Source organism: Harpia harpyja, chromosome 11 (genome assembly GCF_026419915.1).
Source record: "Harpia harpyja isolate bHarHar1 chromosome 11, bHarHar1 primary haplotype, whole genome shotgun sequence".
NCBI classification, from domain to species: Eukaryota; Metazoa; Chordata; class Aves; order Accipitriformes; family Accipitridae; genus Harpia; species Harpia harpyja.
The window spans coordinates 26,724,586-26,747,066 of NC_068950.1; the positions used below are offsets into that span (position 1 = coordinate 26,724,586).

The 22,481-nt window shown below is 39.0% G+C and overlaps 2 protein-coding genes across 4 annotated transcripts; both read right to left on the reverse strand.

Annotated features, from left to right (window-relative positions):
* Nucleotides 1–232: 232 nt before the first annotated feature.
* Nucleotides 233–12,684, reverse strand: DR1 (down-regulator of transcription 1). The gene is made up of 3 exons (XM_052802439.1): nt 11,993–12,684; nt 6,507–6,670; nt 233–2,384 (listed from the first exon to the last, which is right to left on the reverse strand). Exons 1-3 carry the CDS (start codon nt 12,210–12,212, stop codon nt 2,238–2,240), a joined length of 531 nt encoding a protein of 176 aa, XP_052658399.1. The 5' UTR covers nt 12,213–12,684; the 3' UTR covers nt 233–2,237.
* A 1,656-nt stretch (nt 12,685–14,340) lies between these two features.
* On the reverse strand, nt 14,341–22,192 carry LOC128148524 (retinol dehydrogenase 8-like). Of its 3 annotated transcripts, none has more exons than XM_052802436.1 (6): nt 21,881–22,192; nt 20,592–20,757; nt 19,197–19,372; nt 18,060–18,153; nt 16,136–16,319; nt 14,341–15,211 (listed from the first exon to the last, which is right to left on the reverse strand). In XM_052802436.1, exons 1-6 carry the CDS (start codon nt 21,975–21,977, stop codon nt 14,978–14,980), a joined length of 951 nt encoding a protein of 316 aa, XP_052658396.1. In that variant the 5' UTR covers nt 21,978–22,192; the 3' UTR covers nt 14,341–14,977. The 3 variants fall into 3 exon arrangements, with proteins under 3 accessions (XP_052658396.1, XP_052658395.1, XP_052658397.1); XM_052802435.1 differs by having other exon boundaries at nt 19,197–19,376; nt 20,596–20,757; nt 21,881–22,178; XM_052802437.1 differs by lacking the exon at nt 19,197–19,372 and having other exon boundaries at nt 20,596–20,757; nt 21,881–22,183.
* Between the last annotated feature and the right edge of the window lie 289 nt (nt 22,193–22,481).

Below are 22,481 nucleotides of genomic sequence, written 5' to 3' on the forward strand. Positions count from 1 at the left end.
ATACACAAAATGCAATTCCCAACAGGAAAGAGAGCAGGTCAAGCCCAGAAATATTGTCTGCAAGCATTAACAACCCCAGTGAACAGCAATGCCATCCAACAGCACTCAGGTTGTAAAGACTTTGGTCACAAGAAGTGTTCAGTGGGTCAAAATAACAGCAGAGTTAAAGTAGTCTTAACTTTTTTCTTTATAAATGCAATGAAGACAGACTATTCATTAAATATAAAAGCAGTTTTATAAAAACACATCAGAATTTTATTGCTTGAAGAATACAGCATATGAAAAAGCACAAGAATGTCCAAAAGAAAGGTCACAAGGATCCAAACATATTACACCATACATACCAGATGCAGTAAAATGTTAACCTGAATTCTGCATCAGAAAAGAAAGGTGTAAAAATATACCTAATATTATTTAAAAGGAAAAGACTCATTTAAAATAGAAAGTGTGAAGGTGTTACAGTACGAATTAGAAAAGCCAACACTGCACATTAACATTGTATCACTAGACTAGATTTTCTACCTTTGGTACTTAAACCTTTACAGAAAACCACTTCCTTGGTCAAACCTTGCCTAACATATTTCATATAGTATCCATGAAAGGTTTTTTGTTTTGTTTTTCCTTTTTAAACTTAAACATTCAAACAAGCACTTTTCGGAGTTTTCACTGCATTAATGCATTTAAGGAAGCGTTCACATTTATTCAATATGTAACTTACTGTATCTCAAATTTAAATCAAAGTCACTACGTGACTGACATCTGAATATGTGCCAATTGTACCTTGTTCAGATCTTCATGTAAAAATGGGCACACCATTTTCTGTTTGCGTCCTTATGTAAACAGACTGCTGCAGCCCTCAAGAATTCTAACTAGAGCAACTTGCTGAGGACATAAGTTAATAAAACAATCCATGTTGTTAGAGAGCTATGGGATCATCTACAGCAGCATGCAAGTGGCTTTTCTAATCTGCTCAGATTAGTGTACCAGAAGATATGCCAGTATTACTTCAAGTAACACATTAAAACTCAGCAATGGACACTACTGTGCTTTATTTCAACACAAAGAACAGCTGCTCATCCATTAATCAACAGAATTTTCAAATCAACTATCAAAAGGACTACTATATAATTTCTGTTCCATGTATTGCTGATCACTCTCGGGGAATAGTTTATCAAAAACCTGGACTTACCTACGAACCAATTTGAATGAAGAAAATGCTAACTTTCAACAAGGTATTTTAGTAATCCAGCGGCAATCTAGTCTGGAGAATGTTAGCATTATGCTGACAACAATGACTAATCAAGGTTAAATAAATTCCCTCTTTTATGGTAAGCATGCTCTTAGCTTCAGCTTTTGCCTTCTTAGGCTTGAATACTTAGTCATTCCCAGTTATATCAGTGGAACTAAACCAATTTTGTTTCATCAAGCTCCAGCTTTATATTTCAACAATATGAATAGATATGGACTACGAAATACCATCAACAACAGTTAACATTAAACTGGAGTGAAATCATAGAAGAGTTAGTTCTTCAAACCAGGCAGTCTTTGAAGTGAAATATTCAGTTAGGACTGTCAAAGGATGTCATAATAAAACCATGGGTTTCTTTTTTTCACCCCTATACAAAAAAAATGACTGACTTTGTACAACTCCTATTAAACATACCTTTTCCTAGCTTGGTGAAAATGTATCATTTTCAAATTTTAACAAGTGTGGTATTTGAGCATATATAATATTTATTGCCACATACATCCTCATTTTAAAAAGAACTAAGAATTCAGACTCTTACTATGCTGAACTCTGCTTTTTTCCCATTAACAGATTATACCTACTGTACCACTCCCCCAAAAAACAATTAAAAATTCTAAGTAAGATTTTATAGTTTAGTTAAAAGGGAAGAAATGCAAATGTGAATTTAGAACTTTTTGTATAAATCTCACTATATTTTATAAACTTGTTGTTTATTGTAACACTGTTTATTGATCAAATAAATGACGCACTGCTATCTAAAATTTCCATATACACCATTAAAAATCCAAAGTTGATATGATACTGAACCTTAATCTTCAAGAGTTCAAAAAAAGACAGTTTATACATGTACAGCACACAACAGCAGACACCCCTAGAATACCAATTGCCAGTCCATGATGCATACAAACTTACAGGTAAGCATTCATTTCACTGTTTTCATTGTGCAGGAAAAATATTTCTTAGTAAAGACAAACTCAGCTGGTGAATTTCAGATATCATCTTCATCATCTTCATCCTGAGAGGATCCTGCCTGATTGGATGCACTGGCTGAGGCAGCAGCAAGCTGTGCTTGTTGAGCTGCTTGTTGCATCTGTAGCCATTCCTGCTGCGCCAGTTCTGCTTGCTGTTGTCTAGCCTAAAGACATGAATTTAATTGTTAAGTCCATACAGAGCTTGTGAAGAATCTCTAGAGCACCTTACCTTTAAAAGCAGTTTTATCTGCACCTGCAGATTCCTCTTGTGTAATTTTTATTAATTGTACATATAAACACACATCTAGAAGTACCTTCATTATTTGTACCAAGATGTTTACCTATATTTTCTCTTCCTCTGAAGAGGCCACCATTTGGAGGATTTACAGTTACAAAAACAAGAGGCAGGAGCTAGCATACTTAAGTTCCATTGTAACGATTGTCCTGAACCACTTCCTAATGGAAAAATTGAGGCAAAGCAACGAAAATTTTAGGCTTCAATTTCAAGGGATCTTCACATTTAATCACAGTTCAGAGATGAGAACAGCCCTACTTTGTTGATTACAAATACTAAAACTTGCAATTATGAACTCATCCAATTGTACCACAAAGGCACACATTATTAAAAAACATACAGAAAGCCATTATCTTACTTTGCTAAGCAATCTTTGGAAAACAGAGAAATGCAAGGTCTTCTCAAATTCAGGTATGCAGATTGAGGATGACTTTGCTACAGAAAGGTACAGCCCTTTACTGAAAGGTACAAGACGTTCCAACAAAACACTTCAAATAGTTCAACTGGTGACCTCTGTGGTCAGTGAGCGTGGTGCTTAGTTGCTGGCTGGGCTTAAACCACAACACCTCTAATTTTTCTGGCCAGGGTTTTCAGTTGCTTTTTCATCAACTACTGTTGATTTCAACAGTATACTAATCAATTGTGTTAAAGTTAAAACTTCAATTTCTATTTTGAGTGAACATCAGGAAAAAGTTCTGAGAATTAAACATCTTCAAACTTCTTCACTTTTCTACTTTTACAAGTCATCACTAAGACTGTAATGATTTCCTTTCTAATCCCATTGCACTCACTGAACTTTCCTATTTTTTTCCAAAGCATCAACAAATTTTACAGTTTTGCAAACTTCAAGATGCCAAAAGATGATGCTTTGGAAAATGATCAAAGCCAGTTTATCTACTCAGCGAAGTGAAAAAATGGGAGTCTTCCCTTCTTATAAGAAGTGTCACATTTCCTCAGTCTGTTTTAGCATTAAAAGAAAACACTTTTACAGGGGTAGGAATCTCTTCTCAATGAAGACTTTTCAGTATTTCAAACTTCAAGTGGTCGTGAAGTTACAACGGTTGGAAAACAATTTAAGACATTGTAAAGTTCTAAACAAAGCAAGACAGCAGCATCTGTACACATAGGAGAGGCATAAATATTTATCACACACAAGATAACAACAGGGCTCCCTACTGACCCTGCTACAATTAAGTTTACTGTACACTCAACGAGGTGATACACATGCATGCACCAGGAATCAGAGGCTCAGCACTTTACACTGGATGGACTGTTTTGTCAGTGCTTACCCTCACTACCATATTTATAAAGGTATCACTTAGCCATTTCAAAAATGGAAAAAAAAAAAATTTCCATTGGGTTGTATTGACTAAGAAGCTTTATAAGCACCTGGTGAACTTAACTTACTTATTGCACAGATAAACTTTTGTGAGGAACCCTCAAAAAAAAAACCCCAAATCTGTTACAGCCCTTGTCTTGCACAGAAACTTACAGACATGCATGGACATTGGGATAAGACATTGCCCTGACTTAAAATATTTACCATCAACCAAGCTATAGGCATCAAAAATTCACAGCATTAACAAGCAAGTATTTTAAAACTAGAGCAAGAAGTCAGCATTAGTGTCATGCTCTAGAATATTAACAAGATTAGCACAAGTAAATGAACATGCATTTGTGTAACTATTTTTAAGAATAATTACAGTACCTCCAACAGCATATCACAACTAGTATTTTTGAAAAATGAGACTGCCATCTTTGAATCTATGCAAAGATTGTCCATATTACCAAAGACGATTCTGAAAATCGTTCATACAATCTTGCCAAACTTGCATGCATTGCCTTAATTTAGACATTAAGGTACAGTACTATAAAATTTAAAAAGAACATATCTCAAGGGGTCATTCCTTAGAGAAAGTGTAGCTTACATAAGGTGGCTGTCCTGGTTTCAGCTGGGATAGAGTTAATTGTCTTCCTAGTAGCTGGTATGGTGCTATGTTTTGAGTTCAGTATGAGAAGAATGTTGATAACACTGATGTTTTCAGTTGTTGCCAAGTAGTGTTTAGTCTAAAGTCAAGGATTTTTCAGCTTCTCATGCCCAGCCAGTGAGAAAAGCTGGAGGGGTGTCCTAGTTTCAGCTGGGATAGAGTTAACTGTCTTCCTAGTAGCTGGTATGGTGCTATGTTTTGAGTTCAGTATGAGAAGAATGTTGATAACACTGATGTTTTCAGTTGTTGCCAAGTAGTGTTTAGACTAATGTCAAGGATTTTTCAGCCTCTCATGCCCAGCCAGCGAGAAAGCTGGAGGGGCACAAGAAGTTGGCACAGGACACAGCCAGGCGGCTGACCCAAACTGGCCAAGGGGGTATTCCATACCATGTGACATCACATCTAGTATAGAAACTGGGGGGGGGGGATCACCGCTCAGGGACTAACTGGGTGTCGATCGGCGGGTGGTGAGCAATTACAGTGTACATCATTTGTACATTCCAATCCTTTCATTATTACTGTTGTCATTTTATTACTGTCATCATTATCATTACTAGTTTCTTCTGTTCTGTTCTACTAAACTGTTCTTATCTCAACCCATGAGTTTTACTTCTTTTCCCGATTTTCTCCCCCATCTCACTGGGTGAGGGGGGAGTAAGTGAGCGGCTGCGTGGTGCTTAGTTGCTGGCTGGTGTTAAACCATGACAGTGGCCATGGTTTCAGCATTTTTTTATTTTTTTTTTAAAGTTACTCAGGAGCTAGTACTCCCTTAACACACCTTATTTTTTGCTGCTTTTTTATTTTGTATACCGTGCTAAGTTATTTGAACAAAACAGTAAGTAAAAAACTGACTATTATTTGTAAATCTTACCCTTAATCCAGAAGCAGCCGTATTGGTCTTTCTAATGTTAGTACAGTCAAACAAAAGTTACGCACACATGAATTTATCACAACCAGTTCGCTGCATGCTGACAATAGGTACGTGGTTTGCTGAAATTTTAAGTGCCTTAAAATTCATCATGCAATTAATCCTAAAATAATTGGCATGCTGTAATATGAAAACCAACAGCTATTAATTGTTTCAGCAAGATACAAGTATAGAGAAGAGAAGGTTGCAGTAATCAGACATGGTAACACAAATGAATACGGATTTTCACCAGAGGAAATCAAGCAAATTGAGACAGTAAGACTCATGCCTTGGGTAAGAGGAAAGAGAAATCCAAGATAATTTTCACATCACTTAAGTTTAAACAATGGTCGTCTTGTCAAACTAAGAGAATAGTAGAGAGAAAGATGGTGTAGAAAGACAAATGAAATCAGCTTTTAGTCATTTAAACTTGGAGATGTTCACAAATTATCTGGGAAAGCAGGGAGAGGAGAAGGCTAGGATGAAGGAGAATGTGTATGTGCACGCACACAGTATTTGCAGGCAAATGCTTTTCCTATGCCTGAATTGCCTCTCTAAAAATTTATGCATGAATTCACTCAATTAGAGTCTTGCCAAGAGTAAAGGAAGATAAGAAAGGACAAATTAGAAGTTTTCAATGACTAAATATTTCTTTCAAAGCCTAAGAAATAACATTTGTGCGCTGATGGACAGAAACAGAAAAGGTATTTTCACTTTTTAATGCATCAAAACTGATAATTTCCTAGAACACCAGCTGTCATTCTTTTATTTCCTCAGCCAAGTAATTCTTAATGTATTCTCTACACTAGAATGGAAATACCTAAGTAGCAGCAAAACCCACGCTTTTTAAATCTAGAGCATAAAATTTGTTTGTATACAAAGTCCTATATGTCAAATCACAGAAGTACAAGTAGCAGCATCTTATTTCTTGACTTTACTTTCCCCAATTCAAACAGGCCAAGCTCAATAGCATCTCAGATGCCACAGCAATTCACAAGGAAGGGGATACTTCTTGGGGTGTGCACATGTTTTTGTGGCACTAGATCTGCAGCATTAATTATTCCAGCCTCATCAGTACAAGTATTGCTTCACTTACTTTTGCAAATAATTCCTGTTGCTGCCTTAGCAGCTCTTCTTCCGGAATGCCAAGGTTCTCCAAGCGTGAACTGGCCTTTCTTCTCTTTAGTGCTACTGTTTTGCATTCTTGTAAGACTTCTTTTACTTCACTGATATAGGAGCCAAACCCCAAACTTTCTAGTGCTAGAAAGAAAGAAAACACATTGTTTATCTTTTACAAAGCTTTTGATAATATATATCAATTTGTTTATTTTAAAGATAAAAAAAAAGAAGTAAAAAGTTTGATCACTTTTCTATCGTCTGGTGACCAAAATCTGTGTTCTTAAGAAGATCTGACAGCTATTTTCCCTGTCTCTTCTCCCATGCCATGGAAGAGTGCATGTTTTCAGGCTAGAAAAATTAAGGTTAGTCAAGTACAACCAAAAAAGTCTGCACTTAGAGAGGATTCAGGGCTTTCAGATACATTTGGCTGGAGACAGGCGTTATTCTTCAAAAGACATCTTTCTCCCATCTTCTACATATCAGAATCAAGCAAAATTTATACAACTGAGAAGTCCTTCCTATCTGAATCATTAACCTTTAATCTCTCTGGGATTCTATTTTTTCCAGTTTTGTTGCAAGTCTTCAGTAGAAGGTAAATTAGCAACCTGTAACAGCAAAAGTGATGCATGTAAAATGATTATAGATCCTTCATTAAGGCAGAAATAATTAATACTGCCTTAGACCTATGAATTTTAACTTTTGTCTTTTAATATCTAAATTCATATTTCAAGTGCCAGGAAGCTAGAAATGCATAGCTCACACATAAAGTCACATAAAATTATGCATGAGCTCTTTATTGGTTTATTTCTCAACAGAAACCCTTTTATTTATCACCACATGATAATGCATTCAGAAACTAAAATCTTGCACTTTTATCTGCCCAAAGCAATCTGAAATGCAGTTATATCCTGCAACAACAGTTTTTTTAAAGAATGCAAAAGTAACAGGAAGGATTATAAAAAAACCCAGGTAGAGCATGTGACAAAAGGCACTCTCTGTTTCCTGATCACCATTTATTTCAATATGCTTCCACACATACACAAACCCCAAAGTGGAAACTATTACAGAATATGCTAGAAATATTACATAAACACCAATTATACTAGAAACAAGTCTCAGTTTAATAAAACACCTGGTTTATTTCCAGTATTTACACAAATCAGAGTTTTCTTTATGGAATGATAGTTGTTTTAACCTTTATCTTACTTTATTTCAATCTTACGTCACAAGCTATTCAAGAAATAGCACTAAAATAAACTGCACAACGGCAAACAACAACGTGTTATAAACAAGCTCTTAGTTACACTAACTCAGACTACATTGTAACATTAATTTTGTAAGCAACATTTTCCTACCCATAATTATGGCAGCATGCCATTGTATCATACACCTAAACAACCACTCAAAGGCATTCTGCAAGTTTTCAGCTTCCAATCTGTACTCAAGGAGACAATTAATACACTGTCTTCAATAGGGCACTACAGTGCAGCTGTCTAGTCATGCAGGACTACCATTCCTTTAACAGGTAACATTTGGCAAATGAATTTACATAATACCTATTTCTTAAGAAGAATAGTTAAAAGACAAACTGGTTTAGAGATAATCAAATTATTTCAGAGACAGGATGTCAGTTCAGCCTCAGCCCATGCACACACACTGGAAACACTTTCTTCAATTAGCCCACAGTTTCTACAAGAATTACCAAAAACCTTCAGAAACCTGTTTAATCCAACCTCAGCACATAGGATACAAATCCATGTCTCATGGTCTAGAACTGGTTATCTAAGCAGTCTATAAATATTCAAGAACTCATTCAATTTTAAAATGTAAACAGTATATACAGTAAACGAAAGTTTTTTTTTTAACCAAAGTATAAAATTTTAGAAACTCTACAAGTCTAATATCACTAAGACAAACCATCATAGCAAAAACATAGGTGTTCATCAAAAGAACATTCACAGTGATCAGGGTTGGCCATCTGCAGCATCAGAATAAGAACAACTGCCTAATCTGAAGTCAACAGCAAGATGGGCTTTTACAGAAATTTTAAATGGCCCTTAAAAGAAAACAAATTAATGGAAATAACTTAGTTATGTATTGAATATAGCACACTAAAAAACACAAATATCCAAAAAAGAACATGCGATATAACCAAGACAGATTTGTACAATTGTTCAACATAATAAAGCTATGAAGAACCATATATGCCCCATAGGTCTAGTGCATCAAAATTCTGCTGGCTGTGAAACGACTTAAGAAATTTACTATCTTCTGGAAACACATCAGAGCTTTACAGAACACATGCATGGAAGGAATACGAATCCCTTTATACCAGCACGGTGCTGAAATGTGGGACAAGTGATTACTGGTTTAGCAGAGCTACTGTTCCACCAAAACTCAGAGTCCTATTTCTTGAGTCTGAAATCTACATGTCTACCCAGATTGCTGAAAACTTGGTACCTTACCAAGGTTAGAATGATCACACCAAATTTAAACAACTGAATCCCAAAACACAGCTTTTTTTTTTTTTTTGGGGGGGGGGGTGGAACAGGGATGACAACTTCTCTTATTTACAAACACCAAATCACAACTATCTTTTCCCCAGTTTCCTCCCACTCTTAAAGACTGCATGAAGGTGCAGATCTCTGATTAATCAGTTAAGCATAATTAGTTCTACATTTGTTTTTTATACAATCAGGTCATTCATATCTGAGATTTTTAACTGTCTATGCTCCTTTGAAAGAAAAATAACTTCCAAAGTAAAATCCCAAACATTAACAGTTGTTTGGGTTTTTTTAAACATTAAAATGCTAATGTAAACACTGTCAGTATCTTAACAGCCCATGAAAACAAGCTACAGGATTTGCCATCAATCCACAGCCTACCCTACTGCACAACAGTTCTATGTAGACCAAAGTAATCGAATTCATAAAAATGGTGATTTAACATCTCAACAATTTTGGAATTCAATGGAAGTTTAATTTCTCATAAAAAGCCTGCTTTGTCACAACTCACATAACTATCAAATGAGGCTATTTTCTGTTCCAGGATGGAAGGATATTCATTTGCTTATTAGAGTTTCAGACTCACAGCTGGGTTCCTGATGGTGGGATTCAACAATATACATGGAGACTATCTCCACTTATGACTATTACATAGCCTTGATGCCTTTGGGTAGTCTCCAGGGAAGCTGCTTTGTGTTTTATCGCTAGTAGTGAGTGCTTGGCATAGTCTGAGTACATGTATAAAATCAGGTCTCTCATGGGATGCAAGAAGCCTCTGCTTTCCTTTCCCTATGCTGTTAACCCTGTGCCAGTCAAGTGTTTTTGCTACCACGGCAGGGACTTTATTTATCTGAAGCACAACCCAGTGGTAGGGGGAAGAGTTCTAGCTCAGCACGTGCCCACACAATCATTTTAACAGTACAGCAAAGGAAAGGGCATCTTAAGCACCATTGCTGCCAAACACGTAAGTACAGTGATGAAGTGCAGCTTCACATTACCTCTAATACAGTCACAATGGCAGGCTGTCACCAACTGCAAAGCATCTCTTTCCCCTTCCTCCTTGTCAGTGAAATACCATTCCTGCTCCTTGCTCCCAATCTAGTAACTTCTTGTTTACAGGAACAGTCAGATCAGCAAACTCCCCTGACAGAAAACTGTGTTCCCCCGCTACACTCTCAAAAAGCCACAGGGTCAGTTGTATCAGCAATTGCTAGATCCAGAGCTAGAGAGGGTACAGAAAGATTCTTCTTGGCAGCACCCTGTGTTTAGAATGGACCAGGTATGATGCTATGGCCATTAGCCTCCTATTACTTCTAAATGAACTGGTTTAAGCATTCAAAAGGAACAAGATATCTGGATGACTACAAACAATGTATTTCAATTACTTAATTTGTTAGCTTCATTGTCACAGAGCTACATTAAGAGACAGTCAAAATAGCAAGTATCTAGAACGTATGAAGATGGATGAAAATGCGGGAATACTATGCCTATATACACACAATCACTGCTTCCAAAATTAGCGATCTAAAGCCTCATACCTCACAGAGGGATCATCCGCCAACTGACCAGCATCTGGAAGCAGCTAATAGCACATACACCTCCCTAAAGATAAGAACAGCAGAAAATCCAAGAACAACTCCTTCCATCTCCAGAGCATTACAAAAATGAATACGTCTCCAAAGTTTTCCTTCACAATACTTGACTAAGAAGTACAGATCTAATATGAAAATAATTTTTCCCAACTCTAAAATCTGGTAACACAAAGACATAGAACCCCATGAAACACTTGGTTTGCGACCACCTGCTGATGATATGCACACACATGCACACACACATTTTAGTTTAAATTTGTTTTCCAAAAAACGTAGACTAACCCTAGGGCAGCAATAGGTGAAATCTTTTCTGAGGACCACCACTACTGGGCAAAAAATACTTTCATACATGAATTCCTTATTGTCCTCAACCTTAAAGATCATGTCTATTCCTGGGTTAATAACTGAGCTCAAACATTTTGGTGGTCATTTGAAGAAACCATCCATGTATTATGAAGCATCATACCCAAAGTATGCTTCCACATGCAATCACAAGTTTTACTCTTTACATCCTGAGCTGCTGTGACGCAATTGTTTTGCTAAACTTCCAGGTTTACAGGTATTTTATTTAATATTAAAGCTCATACACGCTACATATTTTCTTTTGCTGTTCATAATCCAGTCAAGTACTTGAAATTCTTCTGGTGAGCAAGCTGATATAGTCCAAAGGAATCAGGTTTTTTTTTTTCTCGTTTCAAACAGAGAATCATTACCAAAAAAACACATCTTTTTTTTTTAACTAAGTTGATACCATCATGGTCCTGAAAATAGCTCTACCACAAATGCTACTGTTAACATCTCTACCAGGCAACAGGATAAAGTACTCTTTCAGTTAAACGATCGGACTCCAAGGATAGCCCTAGAGGAATATTTCACTCTCTATAGGAACAAGAAAGGACAACTCTGGATTGAAGCCTGGGCTCCACATACTCAATCATACATCTTTCGTCACTCTCCAATTAGAAAGAGATTTAATAAATTCAGTATATTAATACATGCTGTAAAAGGAACCCGCATAACCGTTCGAAAAAGCAGACCTTGTTCCACAGGTACAGAAAAGACAAATGGATTTAGTGACCTCACTCAAAGCATCACGGACGTCTCCGAACCACAAAACGAAAGCTGGTCCTGAGCCCACTCAACAGTCGTCCTAACCACACAAAGACAAACCTTCCCTTGCAATGCAACTGACAAGCCGGACAGCACACACTTTCCCTCCAGACCCTTAAAAGACCCCTGCCTTTTGTCTTTTACATAGCTACAAGAAACCACAGGGAGAGTTCCGAGTCGCAGCGGGACAGGAGTGGCTCAAAGCCTGAATGACCCGTGGCGCACCGGGCAGAAGCGCACCGCCTCCGGAAGCTCACCTTGTATGACATGCTCCGGGGAGATGGTTTTCTTCTCCGATTTGTTGCAGATCTCGTTGGCCTCGGAGGAGATCAGGTGGATGAATTCAGTGCAGCAGTTTACCACCAGCTCCCGGGCATCGTTTGCCACGCGGACGTTGGGGAGCGTTTCTTTGATCATCTTGTTGATGGCAGCCCTGGGGATGGTGAGGTCGTCGTCGTTGCCCGACGACGAGGCCATCCTGGCTGCCGCTGGCTCCCCGAGAGGCGCTCGGCTCCCGCGCTCACGGGCTCCCCCTCAGCTCCCGCGCGGGGCTCCAGCGCGCGGGGAGCCGGCGAGGGGCGGGCGGTGCCGCGGGAGGAGACGCTGCGGGGGAGGGGGGGGGGGGGGGCGGCGCCGCCGATGGACGAGCGGGCCGAGCCGAACCGGGCCGGGCCGGGGGGCCGCTGCCGGGCCGCCGGTGCGCGGGGCCGGGAACGGCTGCGCGGGCTCAGGGCTCCCTCGGCCGCGGCGCCTGCCACTGCCGCCTCCACCACATCCTTCGGGCGCCGGCGCCGCCGCCTTATGAACGGCCTGAGGGAAGCCGAGCCGCCAAATTACCCGCGCGCAGCACGGCTCGGTTCGGCGCCCTCCTCCCCCGGCGGCGGCGGCAGCAGCGTCTGGTCCGACGGTGAGGGCGGCCGCGAGGCGGAAACGGGCTGACTACGGGCTCGACCTGCGAGGGACGTCGCTTCCGCCGGAAGCCGGAACAGCCTTCCGCCGCCTGGCCCCGCCCGCCCGGGGAGCGCCGGAAGGGCCGGCGGCGCGCGGCCCGTGAGGCGGTGCCACGTGCGGCCGGCGGCAGCGGCCAGGGCTCCGCCGCGGCCAGGGCTCTGCCGCCGTCCCGCTGCCGGGCTGGGGCCTCTGCGCGGGCGGCCTCGGCCTGGCTGAGCCCAACGTCTCCTTCGAGAGCTGCTGTCTGTCCGCGCCCGGGCTCCCCCAGCGCCCGCCCCTCCCCCTCCTTCCCCTCGACGTCTGCAGCGGCCGGGGGTCTTACACCCGCGGCGGGCTCGTTCCCGAAGCAGGGCGAGTGGTCGGTGCTCGGCTCTTAATCTGCGGTTTATCCACGAGTTACAGTCATGGCTGGACTCCCTCAGAATCCACCTACGAAGCTGCATTTTCCGCTTTCATCTGCTCCACGAGCAGTAGCGTAAGGGTTGTGTGAAACAATTCACCAAACCACACGGGCTTCTGCAGAAGGCCCGTTAAAACCTGCGGTTGCAGTAGCTCCTTGCTTTTTTTGCGCTGCAAAGGGAGAACGCACAATAAAACATCCCAGCCCCAGGCGGCAGGCCAGGGACAGCCACACCCGAGCGATACCGGGATGCTCCAGCTGCAGCCCTCGCCGCTGACAGACTGTCCGAGCTGAAACCCTGCACTGAGCCCTGACCCTCAACAGACAGCGATGGGGTCTCTGCCTGCACCTCGAGCTGTGGAGGTGCGAATGGCCACGCTCCCTTCAGCCCTGGCAGCACTGTACCGTCACTTAATTCCTGCCTCCCCAGTTGTAGCCTACCTGCCATTCCTACCTGTGCCCCATCCACTCACTGATGTTGGGGTGCAGGCACCAGCCTGGTATTTTGGAGAAGGAGGCACGAGTTACAGGTGGAACACAGATGAGGCCTGCAGCTGTGCACAGGGGCTGCTGTGGGCGCTGTCCTCCAAGCACTCCGCTGCCTGTGGTCCTAGGGAGGTCCCTGCGCGCTCCCACACCTGGGCCCCCACCAAAAGGGTCAGGACTGCAAAGCAAGCCGAGCATTACCTGAAGTGCTTGGTATCTGCGGGAGCTGCCTACGCAGGGACTGCTGCTTGGCTCCTCCGAGCTAGCCTTTGGGGAGAGGCAGGGCAGGGCAGGGCCACTGCAAGTCCCAGCACAGAGTTAGACTTAACGCTTAGTGAGAAAGGACTGAAGGAAAGAGAAAGCCAGTTCCTGTAGCCCCAGTGAGCTCCAGCCAGGCCCTCCGAGTGCTGAGAAACTGCAGCCTGGAGGCCCGAGGGACACTGGGCCTTCATCTCAGCCCAGGGCAGCACCAAGGCAAGGCTGCAGGTTAGAGAACAAGAATGCCACGCTGTTTGCAGGAACAGTGCTTAAACCCAGGCCCCCAGCTTGGCCTCAGCTGGCTTGTAGGACGAGGGTGAGAGAAAGAGAGGGAAAAGACCTTCTCCTCATGCTAGAATTTTGGTTTAAGATGTACTTATTAGGATAGCTTGGGAAAGGAGAGCCTGTGGCTCAGCTTCAGCCACTCAAGGCACTGAAGGTATTTAATGGATTTAAATTGCTTCTTACCAGTAATATTTTGTTATTTTGCAAAAGAAAGGTACCAAGACAGTAGGAAGAAATTTTATTTTAAGATGCTTTTAAAAAACATTTTATTGTCTGCTATGTGCAACATGCCAGTAACCACTGCAGATAAAGGAAGCATTTAGAATATTATAACATATATATGAATAATAAATATGCTACTCATGACATTTTAAGACTGATGAGACTTTCTCTTATGTTACTGGTGGATAGACCTGATTTCTGAAAATGAGAATGCTATTGTGATTGAGGGATTACTATACTAATTCTATTCTAGTCCAACAGGTAAAAAGATAAAATATTTGTATGATATTAAGAATCTAAATAATTTACAGTACACATCTCGGTATGTATTAATAAGTGAAGGGGATCTGGATAATATTGAATACACAAGTATCAGTAAATGTTCATGTTCCCATGAAAACAGATCTCTCTAAAAAGCAAACACTAAACAGAATAAACGTATAGTTAGAAGATTTTAATTTCAAGGCTCTGCAAACTGTAAAGTTCAAGATAAATGCATTAAGCTGAATATCTTAGCTAAGCTCAGATAAACATCTTGAATGCCTTTTCACAACTACAGAGCAAAGACATCTGAATAACAACATACTGCATTATCAGTAGCTACAACGAGTAATTCCAATTTGCCTGTATATTCTCATACTTATTGTGAGGGTTTTCCCAGGTCAAAGCTCTTTCTACTCCTCCACCTTAGCAATTTGATAAAGTTAAGACTTGCACTGAAAATTTTGTCATGATGAAAAACCATTTTGTAGAATGTATCAATGGGTAGATCTCCATTTGGATCTGCATATTTCAGAGTTGTCATCGGAGTATACAAGGTGTTGGTCTGATGGCGAAAAGGTGGATTTTCTGCAAGAATTATCTTTACTGTATGCTGTCAAGAATGAGAAACAGAATTGTTAAAGAACCTTTACCAAAATAATAAAGTAAAAACTTAGTTTTCAGTTAAGCAGAGGAAAAGTAGAATAAAGTGCTAGAATTATGTAAAACCCTGGATGTAGTTTTATTAGAATTTAATCAGAAATTTTTCTTAAAATGTTTTTAAGGCCATAAGAAGTACTTCTTATTTATTCTTAGTCCTATTTCTGTTTATTTATACCATGGTGATAGCACCTGACACCAAAGTATCCTGAATAGTCCTCCAAAATTATGCCTATATGCCCACAATAGGTAGATCCTTTCTTTTACAGTTCACTGGGAAAGGATCGGAACAGTGCACTTTGCAGCAAGATCTGGGAACCTTCAGTTGACACTGAAGCTATTCCTTAGCAGCAAGCACCTGAAATCATTGTCCCCTTCCACAGCCTGCCTAAACTTGTCTTCCTCAGGGAAGCCCCAAGCACCAGAAACTACATCCATGTATCTTCTATTGTGCCTTGCTGGTCTGGGGTAGCTGCGTGAACTTCACATTAGCGGAGGAATTACTAGCGAGATGGAGAGGAGAGCAGCTTTAAACAATGGTGGGAAACACTGTGTAGATGTATGGTAACACAGCAGAATGCCAAGACTTCACCAGATGATGTGTAAAGTGCATCTAGTACCTCAGTGGTATTTAAATTACAATTCACAATTGTCTTCCATACTTCAAAATGAACATTCTTTTAATATTCTAAAGGGTTTTGATTAAAACTCTTGTGATTCTCTTGAGTTTTTTAAAATAATTTTAAATTGTGTAAATTACATTTAATTAAATCTAATGCTTCTACCAAAAAAACCACCAACCAACCAGTGCATTCATAAATCACAAAAAAAAAAAAAATTCAAGAAAAAAGATGATGGAGAATTGTTGATGAGTTACCTCCGCAACATCTTCAGCACTTTGTCCCAGGCTCTGGAAAATTTGTTTGTAATTTTTAAGGTAAATATTAGTAAACATCTCAGCTGTTTCCTCATCTGCAGCTGAAAGATCCATCTTCATTCCATCTTCAAACACTTTTCTTTCAAACTCTGTAACCACTGGGCCTGGTTCAATCAGACTTAACCTGTTCAAAAAGCAAAGATATACTGGTTATTGACTATCCTCTGTGGGAAATACACCTCTCTGTCCTTCTCAAAAAAGAATATTGAAGAATTGCACTGAGTACATGTTAGCAAGCAATATTAAACAGTACATTCTGTAAAGGCAATCCATACCACATTATTGCTCTCATGCTCCTACCCATTCACATGTAGTAGTAGTAATCTGTGTAGCTCAAATTTCAAGGAAGTGCTGTAACTTAATTCATTGCAGAATTGAGTGCAGTTCTTACCTGCTGTCTCGCAGCTGTGGAATCTAAGGATGATTTATCCATAAGAACTTATCAAATATTAAGAAAAATAATTAAAGGATGATAACAGAATTCTTTACTTTCTGGACAAAATCCTGCATAGATTTCTTTGTTACAGCTTTCCCATGATAATACTAGACATAGCTGAAAGAGAGGGAGGAATTGCCCCAACACGGATTTTCTTCATCAAGCTGTCAGTGTTACATAATTCAAGATGCCTCCACAATATTATAATAAAATATAATATTGAGAATTTTGCTGTGGGTGGACAGATTTCAGCTGCTGCCAAATCTGGAAAATTTTATTTTGCTCAGTAGCATATTATAGCACGTCACTGAGATACAGTTACTGGTCAGCTCTTTCCTCGTTCTTTTCTCAGGCAGTAATTACTCCCAGCCACAATGTTTATCAAAACACTCTTTGGGATAGGACCTCCTCCTAGATTTGAGTTCTGGTCAAGCTCTTCTTTAGAACTAAATCAAGCTATTAACCTTGACAGCAGAATTCCAGCTGCTGCTGGAATTAAAGCCTTTTCTCTTGCATCACTCTTCACACTGGACCATGGACTTTTCCCATTCTACTTTCTTTTTTTTAACCTCCTTTTTGCTGTATCTTATACTCTTGAAATCTTATTATGAATTCTGGTATATCCTGTGTATCATTACAATATATTTATTCTACATCCCTCCCAACTTTTCAGAGCGGTATGCAAAACCACAGTTTGGATGCTGCCTTGTCTCTGAAATCCCAGGACAGCAGCTGTCTCTTCTCCCCCAGAACAAAGGCTAAATGCTTAGGAACACAGAGAGGCAGTGGATATTTAACAATTGTTGGACTTCACACAAAGAATAGTAGCAGAATTACAGGCATGTAAATATACATGTGACAAATCAAACCCCAAAGTCCCACAGACAATGAACGGGACCATTCTCTTAAACACTGTCTTAAACGTTAAGAAATAGTACACCGCATTCTTCTCACTTTCCTCCCACCTCCTGTCATTATAGGTATCTCACCCTGTGTTCCATTCTGATGGATTTCCACTTGCTCTCACTCTCTGTCTCTGATGAGCCCTTGAACTTTTTTATCTGTGAATTGCTTAAGTCTGTTATCCTTTCTAAAGGAAAATATTACAGGTTAATATTATAATTTTATTGTTATGATATTGTATGCAAGAATCTGTTTTTGGAAGTGTTACATAAACTGTATTTTATCCAAAGCTAAACAGCCTTTAACTGTTCAAGAGAACATGTTTATTTTAACATCTAGACCTTTTTATTTGCTTATGTAGTGTGAAGAACGTGGACATTTCAATGCCTTTTGTGATGTACAATTTCCATGGGTTCCTCAATCTCTTTCTCCTAGATAGCAGCAAGCTTTAAAAATTTGTTTGCTAGCTCTGAATATATTTAAAACTATCTAAAATACAACTTACACCAGTGGATCAATACTTACTGCAGTTTGAACTTGAGTGCTTGGATAGCTAAACTTTCGCAGAATCCTTCCACAGCAAACTTAGATGCAGCATAAACATCATTAAATAAGATACCTGAAGGAACAAACAAAACATTCTCAGAATGTGATTGTTCAACATACTGATAGTTTAGTTTTAAAAACTATTGTATTTTCCCAAAATTTCTACAGTCTTGCTGGGAAAACATTAGAAAAATTCTTGTGTATACTGAATCTAAATACTGATTTTTTGCATATGTTCTCAAAATTGCTTATTCTAGGAAAGGATGCTTGACTAATGCTTTTCCTCCTCCTAGCTGATGCTCTGATCTCTTTGGATGATGTATGAAAGTGTCCGTACATGCAATACCATCTGCATTATTTATCAGCAAGACTTTAATAGGCTATAGATGAACACAGAAGCTGAGTGCAGGAGATATGATTATGCAAGAAATCCAGCTTGCATCTGAGTGATTTAGAAAAAGCACTACATCAATCCATTTAGGTGGATGGTAAGTATTGTATTAAACAATAACAACTCTTGCAGAACCCTCGTTCACCAGAATAATCCAGGTAAAATCAATGCCACTGTTGTAATACTTGAAACAAATAGAGCTAGACCGGATGGAACACAAGAGTAGGATCATCATTATCTGTGGCTAAAATTAGACTCTGTGGAGTTTTATGAGAGGAGAAACTTTACAAAGAGATCGTACATTTGTCCAGGACATGATTAGATTTTATTCCATTATTATTGTGCAGGGTGTAGTAAGCATGTTTACCTGTTCGCATAATCTTTTCCAATAGGAAAGAGACAAGTAATGTTACTAAGCCCTGTTTTCTAGATAATAAAAATAATAAAGTTTTAAAAAATTAATAAAAATAATTAGAGTTTGAGTTGAAACTCTTAAAAAAAAATTCTCTCAGCAGGTTTTGTTTTTAAAATGTCTTGAGAGTAGTTGTGTAGTAACATACTACCTAGATGGCATAAAAACCATCAGGTCTAAGTGCTGTGCTTTTTATAGTTGGAACTTCAGCGTTACAAAGCATAATAGTTAGATATGCTAGCTCCTAAAAAGAGGTAAGCTTTAGATTTTGAATACCTAACAAGTTCAAACAAACAAAAAAAACCAACTTTGCCTTGTATTCCCATAACACTGCTTATTATAACTATATGCCCGCTCTTTCTCCTCTTCATGTCAGGCAAAATCTCCTTCAGGAGTCGAACTAGTCCAAAGAAGTTGGTATCCATCACAGTTTTCATTTCATCTATGGTCTGACATTCAATAGGTCCAATGAGCCCCATTCCAGCATTGCTAACTGCACAAAATGGAAGACAACAGTGAGCAATAACCTCCATAAACATTAATTTGTAATCTTTACTGGAAAGCATTTGAAAGTAAAATGAGGATTAAGGATTAAATGATCCTTAAATAATCCTTAAAGAAAGGATTAAAAGATGTTATTCTGTCACTAAAGCTTTGCAAATACATTTGACATTTCCATATTTTTTTAATTATGCTTTTAATCCAATTTATCTGATACTTTGCAATTTAACTGATTAGTCCTTTTTCTTTAAATTATAAAAGGGTTACAGGAAATTGAGCCAAGAATTATCTATATTTGTTATAATTCAGTATTAAGAACTAGAGGCTACTGTCAATACCCATTTATTCCAAAAGGTGATAGACCAGGCCATATTTTGGTCTGCTTTTTGTTTTGTTAACATTCATATCTTCAGGGAAAAAAAAACAACAAAAAAACCCCCCCAAAACCCAACAACACACTTCCATTGGTTTTTATTTGCCTCCTGGATATTTGTAAGTGGGGAATGATAGATAGAACTGGCATCCTACACTAAAACTAGTATGTCAAATTAGAGTATAATACAGTTTGCAGAAGCATCTTGTTAAGCGGCGCTTTAATAATTAATCAAAATAAAGGCAGGTCCATAATTTTCTATTAGAGAAGATTTAGTAGTTGATGGTGTAAGCAATTTCCACCTTACTAAGATGTTAATATTTATTTTTAGCAAAACAATATGAAAACACTTCTTGTTGGATGATTTGTAAAGTACAATTACAATTGTCAATACTAAATGAAAGTACCCTTACTTTCTTTGCATTTGTTCTTTTACTTGCTAATTCCCAAATGCTCTTTCTTACTTAGTACAGACAGCTGTTGCCTTCATTGTAAGTAGGGCCATGCTTCATTGATAGGGCAGAATGTGTCTTGTACATGAAGATGCCAATTTAGGCAAAAGTTCTCTTCTCACATTACTAAAAACTTACCCAAGACACTTCTCTGTGATCAAGTTTCTCCTTTGTAAACAGGGAAAACAAGCTTCCCTGCTTCAAAGAAGCATGGTGAGATCTAATCCACTCATGGCTGCATGAAGCCTTAAGAATCTATAACACCATATAATTATTATTACTTTGATAATTTAAAAAAATACACTAATGAAACTTCTCCAGGGTATTTGAGATAATGTTAAATAGACAACTGATATCTGTTCATAGCATACACATCCTGTACTTGCCTAGGACATCAATCCTTCTGTCAGGGATACTATTCACACAAGTTTTAATAGACTGTTCATCACAGACATCCAGTTGTTTAATTTCGAGGGTTTTGCCCAGACTGCGACCTGCAGCTTCCTCGAGTGGCTCTTTCTTGGCCAGATTCCGCATTGTGGCATACACTGCAACACACCGGAAGCAACAGTTATCAGAAATAAAACCTTTTCTGTGGCAGTCTTACTGAGAAGTATTAAAAAATATTGGTTCTACATCCATATCTTAAATATCTGTGACAAAACCCAGATAAAAACTTAAAGTAGAAAGCATCTATTTTCAACACATATTGTCACTGATTTCCCAGAGTCTGGTTCTGAACTCTTCAAGAAATTAAAAAAAATTAAACTGCTATGCACAATGAAGAACATGCAGCGTACAAAGACAGTGTTATCACCAAAACTTTAAATAATGGGTATCAAGTTATGCTGCTGAATCATTTTTAGGTACCTAAAGCCTAATTTTGGATTCCAGATGTCCTTTTTTTTTTTTTCTTTTTTTTAAATCACTGTCAACATCTTTAGCAGAACAACCATAATTTTATTAAAAAGTGGAAGAAACATGCTTCCTTAGGTTGCAAAAATGTCTATTTTTGCAATCTACTTCTCAAAATAGAAATTAGTTTTATCATTATTGTGGCCTAATTACCCAGAAAACTATGAATCTACACTCAATCAGTTAGCAGTAAAATACTGTGAGAGTATTCGCCTTTCCATCCATTTTCAATCATACTAAATATCTCATCTTGCAGCAGAAAGACAAATGCCAGCCCCTTTGTTCACCCTCTTATGCCTACACAGGGTTTGAATAACGAAACATGCTTTAAAGAAAAAATGGCAAATTTAAGAACTGTTTTCCTAAATTCATTTATTTGGTCCTCAAATGGGCATATACATTTCACTCAACAAAGATTTAGTAGCCAGAAGCAAAGCTAACTACAACTGTGATTGTATATTCAAGGTAGCATACTACAGACATTTTCAGCTATTTGGTTTTATACTACTGGGGTTTTTTTGTAAACTACTTAGTTCAAGTAGCTGTTCAGCTTCAATACAGGTACAGAAATATCATGCTTACAGAAAGCGGTGTATTTTCACTGTATTGTATTTTCTTGACAGTAGGAGGGGGAAACTAACAAGAAACAAGTCACGAAACTGAATAAAATCACCTGTTAAATCACAGAGGGAAAAAAAAATAGTACTGCCTTGAAGAATATATTTTTATAAAGATAAATAACAGATACATTATTACCTTTAAATCTTTTCTGTTCATCTTTTGCCATTTTTACAGCTAATGCCAGTCCAATTCCTGAGGAGCAACCTGTAATGAGGACATTTCTTCTTGCCATTCTTTTCACTGGGTGGTTCAAGCAAGAGTTCTTGTTCAGAGGAGCAACAACCTAAATGTAGCTACAGTATAATGTCATTGGCCTTTAATGCTATCTACAGCTTTCCTGAGTCAACAAAGCTGAAAATGCACACCTGGACCCTGCATGATTAAGGGATAATCTCCAACTAGACAAAAACAGAGGCAGATGCTCCTGCATGAGCTTATAATCTGCATTATCACCATGGACTATATTTAATACAAAATTTGATTACTCTTTAAAGTGAGACATTTGTAAGCTACATGGATTTTTTTTTTTTTTTTTTTTAATAGTGGAATAACCAGTTTGCATACTACTGGCAGGAAAAGCATTGCCACAATTACAATCAGTCTGTAGTGTTAAGTCCTCCACTCATGTCTATGGAAAGTAAACTGCATCCAAAATGGGATCCCTCTGCTAAAGTTGTTCAGACTTCCCACACTTTCAGCACCCTCCTCATTCTTTTGCATCAGAATGACAAATGGA